This window comes from Neolamprologus brichardi, chromosome 23 (genome assembly GCF_056152115.1).
Source record: "Neolamprologus brichardi isolate AB-2024 chromosome 23, ASM5615211v1, whole genome shotgun sequence".
Classification (NCBI taxonomy): Eukaryota; Metazoa; Chordata; class Actinopteri; order Cichliformes; family Cichlidae; genus Neolamprologus; species Neolamprologus brichardi.
The window spans coordinates 25,823,313-25,843,992 of NC_142125.1; the positions used below are offsets into that span (position 1 = coordinate 25,823,313).

Sequence of the window (20,680 nt, forward strand, 5' to 3'; positions counted from 1 at the left end):
TGGAGCGCCGGCACATTTGGCACCGACGTCACTTAAAGTTTTGTTGGAGCAGATGGCGCTTTGGCTCCAAATTTGGCAGCAGGCATCAAAAAAAAAAAAAAAAAAAAAAGAAAAGAAAAAAAAGAAAAGAGGAAGAAATAAAACAAGATTTTGATTCCTGGAAGCTGAGAATACACTCAGAGACGACACAGGGATACAAAGGGAGAAACAAGAGTCAGAGCAAAAGAGCCACTGAAGGTGTACTCAGATGGTTGAGACTAAGAGAAATCCAGAAATATCTGAAGTATCAAAAAATATCAAAACATTTTAATTTACTTAATTTTCATGTTTATTTCTTATTTATTGTTATTTATTCATTCAGAGATCTGTGTGCCCTTTTAGGGATTTGTCTTGATGTGTGTTGATGTCTGATTGCCTGATCAAGGATGATTATCTCCTGTGGGAGATGCAGTTATCTTACATCTGATGCTCATTTCTCTGTATATACACCGCTCAAAAAATTTAATGAATGCTTTGAAAACATGTCAGATATGAATGGGGAAAAAAAAATCATGCTGATATCTATAGTGGTACAGGCTGCCTCATCGTTTAATGGGTGAATTTAAAGATACCTCAAAATGAAAAAATGATGTGGCAGGGTACTCTATTTTGACTAAATTTCATGGCAGCAGTTCAAGATGGTACTCAGTAGTTTGTATGTACACCTGACCACATAGATGGTGTCCTGGGGGTTCTTCACCCAGACCTGGAAGCAGGGCACCACTGACCTCATGGACAGTCTGAGGGGACTGGATGGACCAAAGATCAAAAGGTGTTCTTTTGGATTTAGGTCAGGTGAGTGTAACAGCCAGTTTCTTCATCCAACAGGAACTGCCTGCAAACCCTTATGTGGTATGAGGCCGGGCTTGGTCATGCACCAGGAGGAACCCAGAACCCACTGCACCAGCATAGGGTCTGACAGTCGGTCTAAGAACTTCATCCCGATAGCTAATAGTGATGGGGTTTCCGGCTCTTTTTAGAGAACCGGCTCTTTCAGCTCCGAACCGGCTCTTCAGGTTGTTTTGTTGCTTTAATTAATTTATTATTAACAATAATATAAAATTATGCACAAAAGGAAAAAAATGTTCATTTACCTGTTACTACCACACACCAAATCCAGTCGTTGGTACTTGCTGCCTTGTGTAGCCACTAGGTAACAAAAGCTCAACACTGCCCCTAGCATTCTGGAGCACTTCTGTTTTTTTTGTATGTGTTTTGAGTTTGTACGTGCTTTGTCTGTAGGGGCCACCGTAAATATACTTTTATTTACTCCACATAAAATGTAATAAATAAATCATATAATACAAAAATCAACTATTCACATTTCAACTTTTAACTATTTAAATTTTCAGCTTTTTCCTTTTACAAATTTAAAGTGAAACAACACAAAACACTGCAAACCACAACACAATTAAATATAAATTATAATATGAAAACAAAAAGAAGATGCATATTCTCTGTCATATGGACCTGCATGAATAAACTGTCTGAATCCTTTATCATCTGCAACTGAAAATAGTTGTGGATGATTACTACACCTTTCTAATGTGACGTTGTTGCCCCTGGCTCTCTCTCTCCCTCCTGCTCTGTTCCTGTGCTACTGAGTGTGACTACCGCCCCTCCCCCCTCTTCCCAGCGTAAAGCACAAGGCTCGCATGCGGAGTGACGCGGAAAAAAAGTGCGAGAGAGAGGGTGAGAGAAAGAAGAAAAAAAAACCAAACAAAAACACTGCTTGCGATAAGGAGCCGGCTCGCGTCGTTCACGTCAAAGAACCGGCTCTAAGAGCCATTTCGTTCGCGACCGACCCATCACTAATAGCAGTCAGGGTGCCGTTGCCTAGTCTGTAGATGTCTGTGCGTCTCTCCATTAATATGCCTCCCCAGACCATCACTGACCCACCACCAAACCAGTCATGGTGAACAATGTTACAGGCAGCATAACGTTCTTCACAGGTTCTCCAGACCCTTTCACATCTGTCGCAAGTGCGCAGTGTGAACGTGCTCTCATCTGTGAAAAGCACAGGTCACCAGTAGTGAACCTACCAACTCTGGCATTCTATGGTAAATGCCAATCGGGCTCCACGGTGCCAAGCAGTTAGCACAGGGCCCATAAGAGCATGTCAGACCTTCAGGCCACCCTGGAGTCTGTTTCTGATTGTTTGGTCAGAGACATACTCACCAGCGGCCTGCTGCAGGTCTTTTTGTATCTCTGGCAGTGCTCATCCTGTTCCTCCTTGCACAAGGGAGCAGATGCTGGTCCAGCTGATGGATTAAGGGCATTATACAGCCCTGTCCCATCTCATGGAGTAACTGCCTGTCTCCTCCATGCTCTTTAGACTATGCTGGAAGACACAGCAAACCTGGCAATGCCATGACTCCACCAGGAAGTCGGCCTACCTGTGCAGCCTCTGTAGGGTACAGGCATCTCCTCGTGCTACAGTACCAATAGCGACCCTGATGCTGGTAAATGCAAAACTAGTGAAAAAATGAATAAATAAACAAGTTTATAAATATGTGATAATGACACGACTAACATATTTTACAGCAGTGAAGCAGAAGTTCTAACTGAATGATGCAGAGAAGGGCCGTCAGGTTAGGCAGGATCCTTTCACTCTTCCACTCAAGAGAGTGTCTGTTCCTCTCTATCAGCCCGTCACAGCAGCTGCACCATTACTTGCAAAGAAAGCAAACTGTGCACTTCATAACTGTGGGATTTTGAACAGATGTTGCCTGATCCCCCCCCCTCCCATCCCCATCCCCCCTCTCCCGCCCAACAACAGTGTCACCTCTGCTGTCAAGGGATGAAGACCGCTGAAAGTCAGTTTCTGATTTGACTGTTTGTCCTGTAGATGCATCTCCTCTAACCCTCCACTCAAAAATTGCACTGTGGATAATCCAAACACTTTTTGAGACAGCTGCCTATCACTGTCATATAGGAATGTCAGTCTTACTAAACATGCTCATTCTGTTGGCACTTCTGACGAACACTTAGTTTTATTTTACTTCTTTTAGTTTTAGAGTGTTCTGTTTTGCTAACTTTAATAATGTCGATGTGCAGCATAAAAGGTGTGGATCACTGATTTGTGCAGAGAAAAGCACCAGTGTTCATGTTTGCAAACTGGAACCAGCTTTTACTCTATTAAATTGATGTTTTAAAATTAACTGGTGATTAGACTTGCTAGTATTTCAACGGATTAAGATATAATTCTTTCTGCACCGTATACAATGAAATCCCTTTAATCCTGTTTAAATAGCTTGTCCTGTCCCCGACTGGAACTCTTAATGGGTTCTTCCTGATGTTTTTTGGACAGGATCAAAATTAATTAGGTCTCAGCACAGCTGTTTTTGAAACCTTTAGACACGGCAGCAGCGACTGAGTCATATCTGTGACGTTTGTCTGGTTATTTTTACTCAGACAGACTGACCCAGCATGTATCATCACCTTACCTCCACCTTGACCCTGTTGTCTCCATAGCACAGGTGCTGCAGGTAGGCGGCGGCGTTGGCTTGGACAGAGGGGAAGTGATGCTGCAGCATGTGGATGACTTCGGGCAGCTCGGGGTCACGCCAAGCAAACTCCCTGATGGGAAACAGAGAGAAAAGTCTCCATAAGGGTGGCTCACCTTCTACGCTCAGCCATTTTTGGTTTATTTGTGCTGTTTTGTAGCATCTTGGATTCATTATAACACTTCTGACATTTTTTTTAATGTTTAGCTGCTGGTCGTATTTTAGACTATTCTATTCTATTTTCAGAGGATTTATCCTTTTGACTGCCTGATATTTAACAGGCAAATCAGCAAACAAACTAGGACGACTGAGCGGAGCATTAGATGGTGCTGAAGACATTCCCACGTATATTGCAAGCATCTACTATGGGTTTTAGCAATTTTGTAAAAATAAACACTCTCTTTGTCAAGTAACAGAATTTGAATAAATTGAGAATATGTACCATGCATACCCACTCTGTGACCACCTACATCACTGTGTTAAAGTTTGAGTGATTTGTGTGTTTATATTGCTCATCATCAGCAAAAACAGGGCCAAATTAATTCAGCAAGCTCAAACAGCCAGAATCCAAAAACAAAAAATCTACGGCCAAGAGATGAAAAAGAAGTCCTGCAGCAGATGGCGAGGCCCCAACAGAGGCCTGCAGACAACACAGAGACAGCCTAAACCCCCCCAAAATAAAGACTGTGGCAAGCTCTCTCACATTATTACACCAGTATACGTGCTAATTAAACTGTATTATACTGAGAAGAACTGGTGGTTGGAGACTTTGAGTACCTGGGGTCCTTATGGATGCTCTCGATGGACGGGGTTCGGGTGACCACCTGGTCCACCAGTCCAGAGTGCCTGTGTGAGTAGACGGGCTCGCCGGGAACCCTGAAGGAGTCGACGTATACAGCTGCAGAGCTCAGCCCATAGCTGCTTCTTTGGTACGGCAGCGTGTTGCAATGGCTTGTGGTCCGAGGGAGAGTCCCCATTCCTAAGAAAATTAGGAAATTTAATCTGTGCTTTCTTTCATTCATGATCAAGGATGTGTTTCTGGAGGCAGTTTATATCGTCAAAATGCCTCCAAGATCACATAAAAGAGAAAGTAATATTCTACATTAAGTGCTTCAGCAGGCAGGGAGACGAGTCTCAGGCCAAACCTGTTTAAATCTTGACTAAACAAAACTAAAATGGCTCCTTAGATCCTCCACTATCAAACTCTACAGAGCTTTCAGCCTTAAATCATTCGGCAAAGACTTCAATTAAGAAGCTGCCGAGTACATGAAAGGTTTCAGCCTAATTAAAGTTTGACCTCGGGGAGCGATAGTAATAACAGTTCCTGTGCCTGTAAACCACGATTTCCGCCACAGATTTTAAAGGAATAATTTCTAACCAGATGTGAAACTGAGCTCCATCTCAAACTGGGGAAACAAGAAAAAATAAAAACTGGGTCGTCTGAGTAACTCTCTCATTTCAATAAGACTGCTACCCAGGGTTTTAATAGTTTTGCAATTTTCATTAGTTTTTATTTTTATTTAGTTTTGACTTCAGATTTTCAATTTTATATCAGTTTTAATTAGTTTTTACCAATTGTTTGCTAGTTTAGTTTAGTTTTTATTTTTTTGAAAATCCTTAGTTTCAGTTTAGTTTTGATTAGTTTCAGTTATAGTTTTAGTTGTGTTTGCAATAATTAAGTGTAACAAAATCCCAGTTTCATCATATCAGTCATTCTGCTCATCCTTGGGTATGTTGCTATTCCAGCTACCATACTGCACCCTGGACAGGTCGCCTGTCTGTCGCAGGGCTAACACGCAGAGACAGACAACTCACATTCCCACCTATGGGTTCTTTAAATAAATAAATAAAGGCAGATGAACAACCATTGATACCAGGCAACTATAAAATGTATATCTTGGCCCCAATGAGACTATTAACTCTCGCAGCACCGGGTGTTCGTAATTTTGGTTCAAGTGAATTGATAAACTTTTTGAAGGTAATTGACTCACACAGTTGTGTAGATATCCCCGTCCTGTTGTCTCGGGATGCATCACGCTGCCTTGCCTGGGGTTAGCTTCTGTTTTAGGTAAGCTAGGTTAGCCTTCTTGTGTGAGCTTTTCAAGTGCACTTTAAGGTTTGTGGGATTTTTTTCCCTTTAGAAATGTCCCTCATAATTTGTCTCTTTCCACTACAAGACACTTGCTTTATCCAAAACACAGTCATATTCAAAGTAATCCCAAATTGGCGCTTTCTTCCGACTTTTCCTGACATGATTCTGCGCGTGGACGGAGCAGCGACACAGACGACTCGACTAACGTGCTGCCACCTGCTGGCATAATGAGACAGCAAGAAAAAAATCTGGAAACTAAACTTCATTTTCACCCTTGACTATTGTATGACACGCACACATCAATGAAAACTAAACACATTTTTGCTATAAATTCAGTTAATTTTAGTTAGTTTTGTGAACACTCATTCCAGTTTTAGTTAGTTTTCCTTTTTTTGTTTTTATTTTTATTTCTGTTAACGAAAATGTTTTTTCACTTCTAGTTTTCGTTATTTCGTTAGTTTTCGTTAACGATAATAACCTTGCTGCTACCACAACCCAATACCACCACCAGCACTGCTACGGATATGATACAGATTTTCTGTGGCGGTTAGCATTTACTTCCTTTTGATTTCCAGTTAGATTTAGTGCTGAAATGTATTGATAATTCACAGTAAAACATATAAATTTGATTTATTAGGACATAAAATGTGTTAATTTTATTTAAATAACCAACTGTCACATGCAGCTAGCAGAAATATTTCCTTATAAACAAGTCAAAGTAACTTCTGCTGACGTGCAGTACCTGTGTTTGTCCTGTAGAGGGAGCCCTGTGGGTCGTGGGTGGGGCTGTGGTACAGGGGGCTGTGGAAGGAGCGCTCGTCAAAAACAGGCGTCATGTGGCAGTCTGGAGACAACGCCGCCCTCAGCTCTGGATCAATTTGCCCGCTGTGACCGGCATATGAGCTGTGGAGCCCTGCAAGTAGACAATTAAGCTTTTAAATAAACTTTATTTACACCACAGTAAACATAAAAATGTTTTTGAGACTTTACCCTGTTTAAGCATTTTGCCTCTGAAAAAACTGAGGTGGCCTCCTCCATACTACACTCACAGAGGATGAGGAGACATCCTAATGGTGTTACCGGCAACTTTGTTAGGTACAACTGCTCATTAATGCCAAAGTCTTCTCAGCCAATCATATGGCAGCAACTTATTTAGGCATGCAAATATGGTCAAGACAACCCACTGAAGGGTGAATAAAGGTGATTTAAGCAACTTTGAATGTGGTACGATGGTTGGTCTGAATATTTCAGTAACTGCTGACTTACTGGGATTTCCACCACACAACCATCTCTAAAGTTTACAACAAACAAAATATCCGGTGAGAAGCAGTTCTCTGGGAGAAAATGTCTTGTTGACGTCAGAGCTCAGAGGACGATGACCAGACTGCTTCATACTGAAGGTAACAGTAACTCAAATAACCACTCGATACAACCAAGATATGCAGAAGAGCATCTTCTACACCAGGTGTGTCCAACTCCAGTCCTCGAGAACTACTTTCCTGCAGCTTTTAGATGCATCCCGACTCCAACACAGTTTAATCAAAGGGTTGGATTACCACTTCAGCATGCCATCAAGTTTGGCAAAGGCCCAGTAATAAGCCATTCTGTCGGAACAAGGATGCATTTAACAGCTGCAGGACAGTAGCTCTCGAGGACTGGAGGTGGACACCCTGTTCTACAGCAACAGAAGACCGCATGGAGCACAGGAAACTGAGGATTCACACTGGCTCACCAAAACTGGATAGTAGATGATTGTAAAAAACCGCATTTAATCTGTTGTTAGACTCAATTGGTTTCTCTCAAAATGTAAAAGAACCCACCCACCACTTTAATCACACTCTAGATCTGGTTTTAACATATGGCATAGAAACTGAACATTTAACAGTGTTTCCTGAAAACCCTCTCCTGTCTGATCATTTCTTGATAAAATTTACATTTACAATAATTGATTACACAGCAGTGGAGAGTGGACTTTATCAAAGTAGATGTCTTTCTGAAAGCGCTGTAACTAAGTTTAAGAATATAATCCAGCCACTGTTATCATCGTCAATGCCCTGTACCAACACAGAGCAGAGCAGCTATCTGAACGCTACCCCAACAGAGGTCGATTATCTTGTTAATAATTTCACCTCCTCACTACGTACGACTCTGGATACTGTAGCTCCAGTGAAAACTAAGGTCTCTAATCAGAAGTACCTGACCCCGTGGTATAATTCTCAAACACGTACCCTCAAGCAGACGACTCGTAATCTGGAGAGGAAATGGCGTGTCACAAATTTAGAGGATCATCATTTAGCCTGGAGAAATAGTTTGTTGCTTTATAAGAAAGCCCTCCGCAAAGCCAGAACAGCTTACTATTCGTCACTGATTGAAGAAAATAAGAACAACCCCAGGTTTCTCTTCAGCACTGTAGCCAGGCTGACAAAAAGTCAGAGCTCTTTTGAGCCAAACATCCCTTTAACGTTAACTAGTGATGACTTCATGAACTTCTTCACAAATAAAATTTTTATCATTAGAGAAAAAATTACCAATAATCATCCCACAGATGTAATATTATCTACAGCTACTTGTAGTTCCATTGATGTTAAGTTAGACTCTTTTTTTCCAATCGATCTTTCTGAGTTAACGTCAATAATTACTTCCTCCAAACCATCAACGTGTCTTTTAGACCCCATTCCTACAAAACTGCTCAAAGAAGTTCTGCCATTGATTAATTCTTCGATCTTATATATGATCAACCTATCTCTAATAATCGGCTATGTACCACAGGCCTTCAAGGTGGCTGCAGTTAAACCTTTACTCAAAAAGCCATCTCTAGACCCAGCAGTCTTAGCTAATTATAGGCCAATCTCCAACCTTCCTTTCATATCAAAAATCCTTGAAAGAGTAGTTGTCAAACAGCTAACAGATCATCTGCAGAGGAATGGTTTATTTGAAGAGTTTCAGTCAGGTTTCAGAGTTCATCACAGCACAGAAACAGCTTTAGTGAAGGTTACAAATGATCTTCTTATGGCCTCTGACAGTGGACTCATCTCTGTGCTTGTCCTTCTTGACCTTAGTGCAGCATTCGATACTGTTGACCATAATATCCTGTTAGAGCGATTAGAACATGCTGTAGGTATTACAGGTATTGCACTGCAGTGGTTTGTATCATATCTATCTAATAGACTCCAATTTGTGCATGTAAATGGAGAGTCCTCTTCACACACTGAGGTTAATTATGGAGTTCCACAGGGTTCAGTGCTAGGACCAATTCTGTTTACATTATACATGCTTCCCCTAGGCAGCATCATTAGAAGACATAGCATACATTTTCACTGCTATGCAGATGACACCCAGCTCTATCTGTCCATGAAGCCAGATAACACACACCAATTAGTTAAACTGCAGGAGTGTCTTAAAGACATAAAGACTTGGATGGCCACTAACTTTCTGCTTCTCAACTCAGATAAAACTGAGGTCATTGTACTCGGCGCTGAAAAGCTTAGAAATTTGGTATCTAACCAGATTCTTACTCTGGATGGCATTACCTTGGCCTCCAGTAACACTGTGAGGAACCTTGGAGTCATTTTTGACCAGGATATGTCCTTCAACGCACATATTAAACAAATATGTAAGACTGCGTTCTTCCATTTGCGCAACATCTCTAAAATTAGAAATATCCTGTCTCAGAGTGACGCTGAAAAACTAGTTCATGCATTTATTACTTCCAGGCTGGACTACTGCAATTCATTATTATCAGGATGTCCAAAAAACTCACTGAAAAGCCTTCAGTTAATCCAAAATGCTGCAGCAAGAGTACTGACAGGGACTAGAAAGAGAGAGCATATTTCTCCTGTTTTGGCTTCCCTTCATTGGCTTCCTGTTAAATCCAGAATTGAATTCAAAATCCTGCTCCTCACATACAAGGTCTTAAATAATCAGGCCCCATCTTATCTTAATGACCTTGTAGTACCATATCACCCTATTAGAGCACTTCGCTCTCGCTCTGCAGGCCTACTTGTTGTTCCTAGAGTATTTAAAAGTAGAATGGGAGGGAGAGCCTTCAGTTTTCAGGCCCCTCTTCTGTGGAACCAGCTTCCAGTTTGGATTCGGGAGACAGACACTATCTCTACTTTTAAGATTAGGCTTAAAACTTTCCTTTTTGCTAAAGCATATAGTTAGGGCTGGACCAGGTGACCCTGAATCCTCCCTTAGTTATGCTGCAATAGATGTAGGCTGCCGGGGGATTCCCATGATGCATGGAGTTTTTCCTTTCCAGTCACCTTTCTCACTCACTATGTATTAACAGACCTCTCTGTATTGAATCGTATCTGTTATTAATCTCTGTCTCTCTTCCACAGCATGTCTTTATCCTGTCTTCCTTCTCTCACCCCAACCGGTCGCAGCAGATGGCCGCCCCTCCCTGAGCCTGGTTCTGCCGGAGGTTTCTTCCTGTTAAAAGGGAGTTTTTCCTTCCCACTGTCGCCAAAGTGCTTGCTCATAGGGGGTCATATGATTGTTGGGCTTTTCTCTGTATCTATGAAGCGCCTTGAGGCGACATTTGTTGTGATTTGGCGCTATATAAATAAAATTGAATTGAATTGAATTAAAAAATCTGCCCAGTCTGATGATTTTCAATTTCTGCTGCAACATTTGGATGGTAGCGTCACAATTTGGTGCAAAACGCAGTAAAGCATCCTGCCTTCTATGAAGGGTTCAGGCTGCTAGTGGGGTAATGGTGTGGGGGATATTTTCTTGGCACACTTTGGGCCCCTTAATACAAACTGAGCATCGTTTAATCACCACAGTCTACCTGAGTGTTGTTGCTGACCCTTTATGGCCACAGTGTACCATGTTCTGATGGTACACCTCAAGGTGCTCATGTCACTTGAGCTACTTCACATGTACTGTGTACAAAAATACTGAAAAATGTGCAAGAATACACAATGTCTAATATCTAAGAAAGAAAAAAAAAGCCCAGAGCTGCATGACACCAGCCTATCATGGTCACACATGAAATCGCCTCATTATCTGGCTCGCATGCTTGTCATCAACTTGTGAGACCGTGCCAATCCATACGGTTCAATACTCTGTATTTGAAGTCACCAGAAACTGTTGTTGCGCCTATAAAATGCATGAAGACTCTGGTCATTCAGACTGTGCTGCAGGCTCAGACACCAGCAAGTCAAACAAGTAGAGCAGAGGGTTTTTCCATCCTCCAATCTCAGAGCAGATCAGTTCAAAGAGTGCTCCAATTATAAAGAAGCTTTAGGGCATGAGGGGGGCAGCCTCGGCGGATCAGTCCAACAGCTGAAGCACACAATTTGCACTTAAAGCTGGTGATGAAGGAGCCATTTACTTCTGCAGTTTGCCTCTCTCAATTTACATAAATGTCCTAGTGAAAGAGATGGGCGCTCTGATCTCACATGGCTGGATGTATTTCTGAAAGAAAACGAAAAAAAGCCCTGTTCAATCCGGACCTCGGGGTCGTACTCAAGGGCTCTTCAATGGCCCATAAAGAGTGTGACCTTCAGGTTAGAGGACGCTAAAGCTACCAAATGTATGAAATGTGCTAGAACGACACAGAATCAGGTTTCAAGGGGTTCGCAAAGGCTTTTATCAAACATCGAGCACTGCAGCGGCTCCTAAACTGGAGGTTACTACACTATTAATAATATAAAAACGACTGTGTCCTGTTTATAATTTATTACAGCTAAACTGTCAATGTCAAGGCTGGTTTGCATTGTTATAACTAAAAACCAAAGTAGAATCTGAATAATTCCGTCCTCTACCCGCTTATCTGGTGAATAATTTAACAATTTCTCTGAATCCGAATTCATCTTTTTATCCGCTAAGGCTTAAGCTAGTAAACTGGTGTCAGCGGTTTACAGCCGTTTCTGTCAGTTACTCAGACTACTTTTAGATATCCCAACCATTTAAGCACTCTGAGACACACTTTCACACACTGATCTAAAACCTTTAAAGTCTCCAGTCCCGTGGAAACTTGATTCAGCAGCTTATGAAGCCTTCTTCAGCTACCACATCTTCAAGTAATGTAGTAACAGCTCAAGAATGTTTTTTTTTCTTTTTTTAGCCATTTTGTTGCAGATTTGCTGCTAGGCCTGGGATAACTGGGATTCATTCACTAATATTTTAGTAGAAATGTTCTTATCTTTCACAAAAAAATACATCTGTACCCAAAATTACCATCAGATTAATTAAACGTGCACACCTACCTATTTTATTCTTACCACAGCTGTATATTTGTGAATCAGACTGAATCTGAACCCACAGGCTTGTGCATCCTGCATACCACCATGCTCTCATTTCTCTAATTTAGGACAAATACATTCAATTCCAGGAGAAGCAGAGAAAATGGTGATGATGTTGCAAGGGAGAAGTCTGCACTGGTAACGCAAGAATAACGCAGAAGTCATTTTGAATAAATAAAATGAGACATGAGATGATGTGAGGTAAAGAATATTGGAGTATCTTTAAATGAAAAGCCTGCAGCTTTACATTTAGTGTTTTGTTGTTTTTACATGCATTTAGCACAAAATTTCTAATTCACTAAAATTTCAGCCATCTATCGACAACTTTTAATTACCATTTCAAACAATAATCTTTTACGTTGAGCTTTTAAAATTATTTATCCAATCATTTTAAACAATTTCATACATTTTTATGCTACTTCTAAACCAAATTTCAGCCACTTACCCAATAATTTTAGCTAAAATGCTTATTCACGGCTTTAAACCACATTTTTAAGTTACTACAAATTTCTACAATATCAGCCATTTACCTACCTATTACATTTAGCATCTATTTGAACAATTTACACATTTACATTATCCATATATGGTTTTACACTAGCCGCCCATTTCATCTGCTGTCTTTAGATATCTGTCCATGTATGACTTTTAGCTTATTATGCTAAATCAGACATTGCGGATCAATCCTTGTTACATGAAAACAGATCCTTCCTGTATCCATTTTTCTGTTTTCAATCAAAAAGAGATCTGGGAAGAACAAAACATAAAAATCTGAAGCATAATAATGACAGCGCTTATTGAAAAAATTATTTCCACAAAAAAAAAACCTAAAAAAAAAACAAAACCCCAGCTCATCTTGCAGTTGCATTCGTGTTTTGGAGGCACACCGGGTTTCAGTACCTAAGCCACGAGTTTCACTGATCAGTAATAGCCTAATCTTGTATATCCATCTATTGCTTATCTCTCTTGTGTAATCTGGGATTACGCTGGATCTGCAGGATAACCGGGAATAAGGACTTAGGCGACGTATTAGGCCACTTAGCAGCACTGCAGAATGAAAACCAGTCAGCTAGAGAATAGAAGGCATTTTATTTAGTTCACTGATTCTGCCTCCTACCCACACACAGACATAACGCACAAGAAATCCTTCCATCCTGTTTTCACACATGCACAAACACAACAATGGCACAACACACAAGATGCACAAATGCATATTCATATTCCTGACACATATGCTCGAGCTAATGCACACAAAAACAGTGCAGAAGAAAACATATGAAGACTAGCACAATAAAGCCTTCCAGTGCAGTCAGCTGATAATCACATGCTGATGCTCCACGGGGCTTTGTGATAGAAACTCCCCTATATGGGTCAGTGGGAGCGGCTTAGTAAAGTGGCAGAGGGCAGGACGAGGCATAAATCTGTGTCGCTGCTGCAGCATCAGCAGCGCTTCTCCGACAGTAAATCCTCCTCCGGCCTCGTGCAGGGAGGAAGCTGTCGATAACCAGTTAACAGGCAAGGAGCGGCTGCGTTCTAACGTTTCCAGAATACAAAGCTCACGTCCTTCAACATCACCACGGCCCCGGCGACAGAGTCAAACACGTCCAGTTCAAAGCCACTTTTAGGTCTGAAATGTGCTCCAAAGACGCCTCAAAGGCAGCTGTAAGCCAGGCTCATTGAACAGCCTGGCAGCGGTACAGAAATAATCCCTTCTCAAGTTTCTCAGCCAGCCTCAGCTGTCTCAACCAATCGGAGAGGCACAAAGTCAAAAGGTTGGCTCTCAACAGAAAGTCAGTCAGCTTCTCATCATCCACTTAGCGTTGTTATTAACTCTGTAGACTGACAGTAGCTGCTAATTTTGATGAGTGGTCAAACTAATTTCATCCCTCAAAGCTTCACAGTTCCCACAGTTCGCATAAAACAAAAGGAAATGTTTAGTGGCACTAAATGTGTTGACATTTCACCAGTTTTACTCTATTTTTAAAGGTTCCAACTAAATGACATTTTAAACACAAGCAGGTTATTTATCAGGCAAACGGGCCAACTTCTGTTCTCCGTTTTATCTCATTTTCAGAATAAGCACAATGAAGATGTCAAAACTGACACACTGAGCTATAATTAATAGTAAAAATAATCACGGCGGCACGCATGAATGACAGACTTGCAAACTCACCCTGACTGCACTGGCTGCAAATCCTCCTCGCACCTCGTTAGACAAACTGAACTCACCTGGAGGCCCGTGTGCTCGCCAGTCTCTCGTTAGGTGAGACCGAGCTGGAGCGGAGCTGTGGTGACTCAAGAGTGGACTGTAGTTAGTTCTAACAAAGGCTCTGTGGTGTGTACTCACACTGAAAAGTACTGACTGCTTAAAAATATATAAATACACGGTGAGCTGCCAGACATCAGAGCAGCTTGAGATGACGAAACAAGGGTAGAAGCGTCGTCTTTCTATCCACCTAGAAATGGTTCAGTTTAGTTTCAGCTTCTTTCCAGGCCCACATTTAACAAGCTCAAATCTGTTATGTAGACTTCCCAGTCTTAGAAGTTCAAACTGAGCAGAAAGGTGATCTAAGTGACTTTGAACGTGGCATGGTTATAGGTCAGAGTGTTATAGAAACTGCTGACCTACTGCGATTTTCCCACACAACCATCTCTAGCGTTTACATAGGCTGGTCTGAAAAGGAGAAAATATCCAGTAAGCAGCAGTTCTCTAGGTGAACATGCCTTGCTGATGCCAGAGATCAGAGGACAATGGGCAGACTGCTTCATGCTGATGACAACAGTAACTCAGATAACCACTTATTATAACCAAGGTCTGCAGAGAAGCATCTTTAAATGCACAAAATCCCGAACCTTGGGCTACAGAGGCACAAAGATCACTCTAGGTGCCACTCCTGTGAAGAAAGTGAAGTTACAGCTTGAGTCTGCAACATTCAGATGGAACAACCTAGAAGTGTGGATTTGTCCTCCCTTACATCAGCATTTCTGCTGGTGGTGTAATGTGTGGGGGATACTTTCTTGGCATAGTATCACGTGACCATGTCCATCCGTCTATAACCACAGTATCTTAAATCATCTCAAAGAGAGTGGTGAGGGAGGCAGAGCCTATTATGGGAAGTGAGTTTCCTTTCTTCCAGAAGATGTACGAGCACTGATGCACTGCCCAGCCAATGGTTCATCAAAGACACAACCTTAACTGCAACCTGTTCCAGGCCTGTAAGAACTCACATGAGCTATTTTTCAACCACTATCAGGTTCCTGGACAAAGTATGACTGTTTATTAATTAATTAATTGCCAGACATATGTTCTTATATCTTTGCATTTGCATATATCTAAAATATGGTGTCTTATTTATTGTGATTTTCACCAACTTCTTACTTTTGAAAATCCGTGATGACAATAAAACCAGGTGAGAATCTGAATCTGAGTGGGCTTCTCTGTGCGTATGTGTAAAAACTGGTAATGGGAATAGTAGCAGTAATAGCTGCTAAGATATGAGGTGTGATCAAACATCAAGCTCTGTTTCCAAATGACCTGAAATCTCTATAGAGGATCACAAATGGTGATGAGAGCTGGTTCAGCAGCTACAAATAAGCAGTTTTCACTGAACCCCAAACCCCCATAAATACGGCATGTGACAACCTCCCCTGTACCCTCAATGACTAGTTTTGACATCTCAGTATAAATCAATAAAGATTAGAACAGGTTCCAGGATTTTTCAAGGGTAGCCCTGGTAAGCTGTATAGGCAGAGATCACCCTCACTAACTTCTAACGCACACACAGCCATTTTGTTCTGAGAAGTTTGTTCTTTTGTGCCTGAAATATGGAAACCACTCAGTTCAGAAAAGAGAAACACGGGTTACTTCTAGTAGACATTTAAGGGGGAAAGAGTTAAAGGGTTAGGATGTCAGCTGAGGAGCAATACCAGGAGCCTGTACCCCTGACATCCTCATGGATGGACTTCGGCTGTAACATTATGAGTTGTCTGAAGTAAAATATCTACACTGTCGTGCACACCATTGTGAGGTTTTTTGCAGATACCAACATAATCATTGGTTGCTATTTGGACCATTTGCTGCATTTGACTCCCTGCAGCTTCGGCCAAAAACAAAAGTCAAGTTTAAGAATCTGGATTGTGACAAACATTGCATATCCAGTGCCCACAGCAGATACACTGGGTCCAGTGTTTTTGTTTAGTTTATTTGAATCATCTATTTGGGCTCCTAAAGGGTTTACATTTACTTCATGTATGTTTTGGTGTATTTAGTGCTACTACTTGCTCCTGGTTGCTTTAGAGTTTATTCCTCCCTCATTGTTTAATCCTCTTGTGTCTCGGCTCCCGTGTTTATGCTGCGTTACAGATACCTCAGAACTCGGATGTTGGGAGTTAGCGTGCTCTCGAAAAAGTGAGGAAAAACAAATCAAATGCATTTTATTCATTTGATTTGGTTCCTTAGCAAGGTAGAACCATTCAGGTATCACTAGCAGTAGAGCACAATATATATATTCTTTTGCACTTAAACACATTCATGACTAGAGCTTGGTCAGTGCTCTGCATATAGCTTATTGAGTGACTCATAAATGAACAACCGTGGCATTACAGGATAAAAGTTTAAGTTTTACCTCTGTTTATAGTCACTGGCACCATCTTGCATTGTTAACTCGGGGTTGCTGTGGCTGCTTCGTCTTTCTGAGTGGGAAATCTGAGTTAGAGGGACTTTCCGCGTTTTACAATGGGAACTTGGAAATTTGGATTTACTCAGGAACACACTGTTAGTTAATTTGTGTTTCTGCATTTCCTGTTATCACACTTGCTGTTTTACTTTGAGAGTCAGTGTTCTTGGTGCTTTGCTTCCTTTGTCTTTTCTCCTGTGATTTATTTCTCCTGTGTCTCCACTTCCCTAATCACCCTGTGTCTATCTATTGTCTCTGTATTAACTTGTCCTTTGTTGCATCCTCCCACGAAGTAATGTCTTTTCCTTGTTCCAGGTCTCCCCAAAATTCCTAGTTTTTGATTGTTTGTTTCAGCTCGGCTCATGCCCTGTTTTTTATGTTCTAATGAAGACGTTAATGCTTGCTGTCAAAGTGTAACAGGCGCAAGTATAACAGGACATCTAAAAAAAAACCCATCTAAAAATATAAAGTGGACCTGAAAATGGTCCAGATGTCCAGGAGAAGGTGTACTTGAAACTGACATGCACAAAATTTAAATCGGGTATGGACTGCTCTCCAAAGTTTTTCTTGCACAAGCCCCCTGCTAGATATGCTCCCACTGGGCATGTGCAGACTGATGGTAGTGAGACCACAGTTCATAACAAGCAGAAGTCAAGGTTCTTAGCATCCAGCAGCCTTCTGGTCAAACACTCCTCTATGAGTGTTACATGCAATATAAATCACTGTCAACCTGCTGCACTGCAACCCCTTGCTGCTTCTTTCTTCTGCTTCATATTCAGACCGATTGATACTAACGCGGTTTCCTCGCTCAGCCATCATTTTGCTGAACGGCACATGAGAGAAAATGGAAGCCCTGCGATCGTGCGCAGTGTGTTGTTTAAGCTGGGCTCTGTCTCTGGCTTGTTTTCCTTTAACCTGCTGCACATCAATCACAGCCGCCAACAAGATTAAAATTAAAAGACTTCAGAACATCTACCTGCTACAAGTGAGATCCTTCCCAGACGACATTGCACTCCTTATTTTTCATACTAGTGTGCATCAAATAAAATTTTATCGAACCCAGCAGCATTATCTGCCAGTGCCGCAAGATAATTTGACTGAAGAAAAAACACAAAACATGAATTGAGCTCCCCAAGCCTGGTTAGGAGATAACATCACCTGCCGAGCTTGCACTTTGCCTCAAACTTATTTTGTTCAACGTGAGCTTCGATTAATGATTCTGGACGCTTGACAAAGACGCAGGAACATCTGCAGAGAGCACAAATGTTGTGTGCTACAATATTAAATCAGTGCTGCTCAGGCAACTTTCCCCAGACCAAGGAAAGGTTATTAAATCAACAGAGGAAATGGTGTCGAGGCTGTGGAGCGTGGCTTTGTTTATTTACAGCGAGGAGAGCGCACAATCAGACCGCCTCCCGCTGCAGTGCAGCTATTTTCTCAAGGGAAACTTAACGTTTCTCCAGCGGCCCTCCAGGCCAGAGACCGACCGGCTACATTACTGACTCAAGAGATGGAGGAGGAAAGGAGAAGCTGCGCCTTTCCACTCAGTACGTTTGCAATGCAATATCAGACCGTAGGCTGCAGTGATCCCAGAGGTTCGTTTACACAGTTTCACACCTGAGATTTTTATCAGCCTATGCAGCTCTGAAAGAGAATCAAGCTATTCATGAACATTTACTGGTTGTGATGGTTTTACTATGTCGAATTTAAGACTGCAAATTTAATGCCTTATTTGACCTAGTTTCCCTCTGAGAACTGAAACAAAGAAGGACTTTGATCGATATCATGCTTTTTAATATTTGGCTTTATTTTAAAACCATATTTTTTTAGTTGGGATTGGATTTGTTGAAGCATGAAAGAGCCCTTTGTTTCCAAGTTTTTCTGTAAAGTCACACAGACTTAACTGCAAGTGGACCAGTTATTTTTTACATTATACGCTCTGATTTTTATTGCTTTTTATAATATCTTGATTGTCCTGATTGCCAGGACCTGGGTGAACAAAAAGAAAAAGAATAGAAAAATTTCAAAACCATCCAAAAAGTTAAAAACAAATTAGCAAACAAGCACTGAATAACGGTTAACGTTGTTTAGAAGTCTTCAAATAATGATTTAGCGGGCTTCAATCTGCAGTTTGTGGACATAAGTAGATAATTACCGGCTGAAACGTTGAAACAGTAGTAGTTATTTCCTTTTTTCAAAATGTCTCTGATTATTTTTCAAGCTGTTATTTTTGTAAAACGGCTAATGGCTACAGGTGGCTAATATGATACATTTATTAGCCTGCTAATTCAAAAACCAGAACTGCTAAGATGACAGTTGTAGTTTTTGCAGAAACAACTACACTGGTAGAAACCTTAAAAAGCTGTTGAATGCAATGTGTACTTCTGCTATAAATATGTCTGATTTTAGGGAGCAAATGAAAAATGTAAATTAATGTAAGAATGGAGCTAATGTTTGAATATATGACTATAAATACTGCTTAGAACAGCTTCAAAAATAGAAAATCTTGTTGCTTTTTGGCAGTTTGAGGTACGTACACTCTATGAAGGGAAACGAGACAACGTGATGCATCTGGCAGCTCAGGAAACAGACTCTGATGAGCTGATTTAATCCGAGAAATGAGTGGAGACTGCTGTCTGCAGACAGATAACCCTCTGTAACATTATAACCTTTATGTGGATAAAACAAGCAAGATAAAATGTAATCGCTGAACTTTAGAGTCGATCGACATAGCCGGGCTTGCCGTTTTCTCCTGTCTCAAGTCTTAAAGCTAATCTGTGACAACTCGCTGCATCTAAATCTCATCAGGAAAGCTAATAATGAGTTTTTAAGGTGGAGGCACATTGGAAAGACTGTTGACAATCTCATCCTTTTTCTGGGGACTGATGTCCTCAGGTACCGATGAGCATGACTGTTATTAGCTGGGTGTCACACTGACCTATGAGGCTGTCTGGGCGGGGCAGAGCGCTCCTCTGGTACAGGCCGTATGGATCGGCGCCATACGCCAGCGGCTGGCTCTGCCTGGGGAGGGTGGAGCCGTAGTGCTGCGGCACAGCCGTCATTCCCGAGCGCAGCGGTGACCCCATTGAACCCCTCCCCTCGATCAAGGAAAGGGTGGACCCCAGACGTCCTCCACTTCCTACTCCTCCTCTTTCGCCTCCTCCTAGTCCCACTCCTCCTCCAATTCCACCTGCACCACCCCCTCTACCCTGGGTGCCCTCAGTCGGGGAGGTCGGCGACGGGCAGGAGGGCGGCATGGTAGTGCCTGGGAAAACAGCGGCCAGCGGTTTGGGCTCAGACAGGATGGGCGAGTCATACGTGCTGCCTTGGGATGTTCGCAGGGAGATGCGGGAAGGTGAGACTGTGCCGGCGGTGCCACAGCCAGGAGACTGGCTCCTGGAGGGGAGGGAGGCCATCCTCCGTAACACCCGGCTGGAGGCCTGGGAAACCAAGAGGAGAAGAAATATTACAGTTTACCCTTCCAGAGAGTAGAGTGTGACATTTTATTCATCTGATAATGAGGAATGAATTTTTATTACATCTTCCTAAATTGCCCTTTGCATCTCACAGGTCATTACGTTTGTGCAAAAACCATTAAATTGCCCTTATGTGCTGTTTAAAATGTGCATCATGTTCAGTGATGTGCTTGGAAGGGTGCAGAGAAACGAAACTATGAAAAACACTGAAAATTCGTATTCTTATTTTGGATAATTTAAATTAAATAAATATTCTAGTAGTCCTGCCTGCATCATTATTAAATGACATTTAATGGCATTTTATTCATTTCTAATTAACATTCACTTGATTCTTTGCTCCTCTGTGACTAAAAATGTCAAGTATAATACCCGTAACAGTGTTGACAATTAATCACTTCAGCATTTTGGTTTTCTAAATAAATACCTGACAAATGAACATTAAAGTCTGCACACTGCGCCTCTCCCATTTGCAAATATACTCGCCAATTAGGAGTAATGCGACACTCTCAGACAGCGCTCTTCATCACGTCTGATGAAGAGCGTCATTATCTTTTCCATTTGTCCAAGAAGCTGAACGTGCTTGCCTCTGGGAAAACGTCCTAATTCATTACACTTCAGACTGAGCGTCACTTTTTAG

The 20,680-nt window shown here is 41.6% G+C and overlaps 1 protein-coding gene across 6 annotated transcripts in view; it reads right to left on the reverse strand.

The window, feature by feature from the left end:
- The window catches only part of LOC102782251 (plakophilin-4), an 84,418-nt gene that overhangs the window by 26,426 nt on the left and 37,312 nt on the right, over window positions 1-20,680 (reverse strand). For all 6 annotated transcript variants that reach the window (XM_087836869.1, XM_087836868.1, XM_087836871.1 and 3 more), the window contains exons 7-10: window positions 19,506-20,007; window positions 6,380-6,550; window positions 4,323-4,524; window positions 3,486-3,618 (exon numbers count right to left, since the gene is read on the reverse strand). In XM_087836869.1, coding sequence (XP_087692995.1) covers window positions 3,486-3,618; window positions 4,323-4,524; window positions 6,380-6,550; window positions 19,506-20,007 — 1,008 coding nt within the window. The remainder of the gene's footprint in view (window positions 1-3,485; window positions 3,619-4,322; window positions 4,525-6,379; window positions 6,551-19,505; window positions 20,008-20,680) is intronic.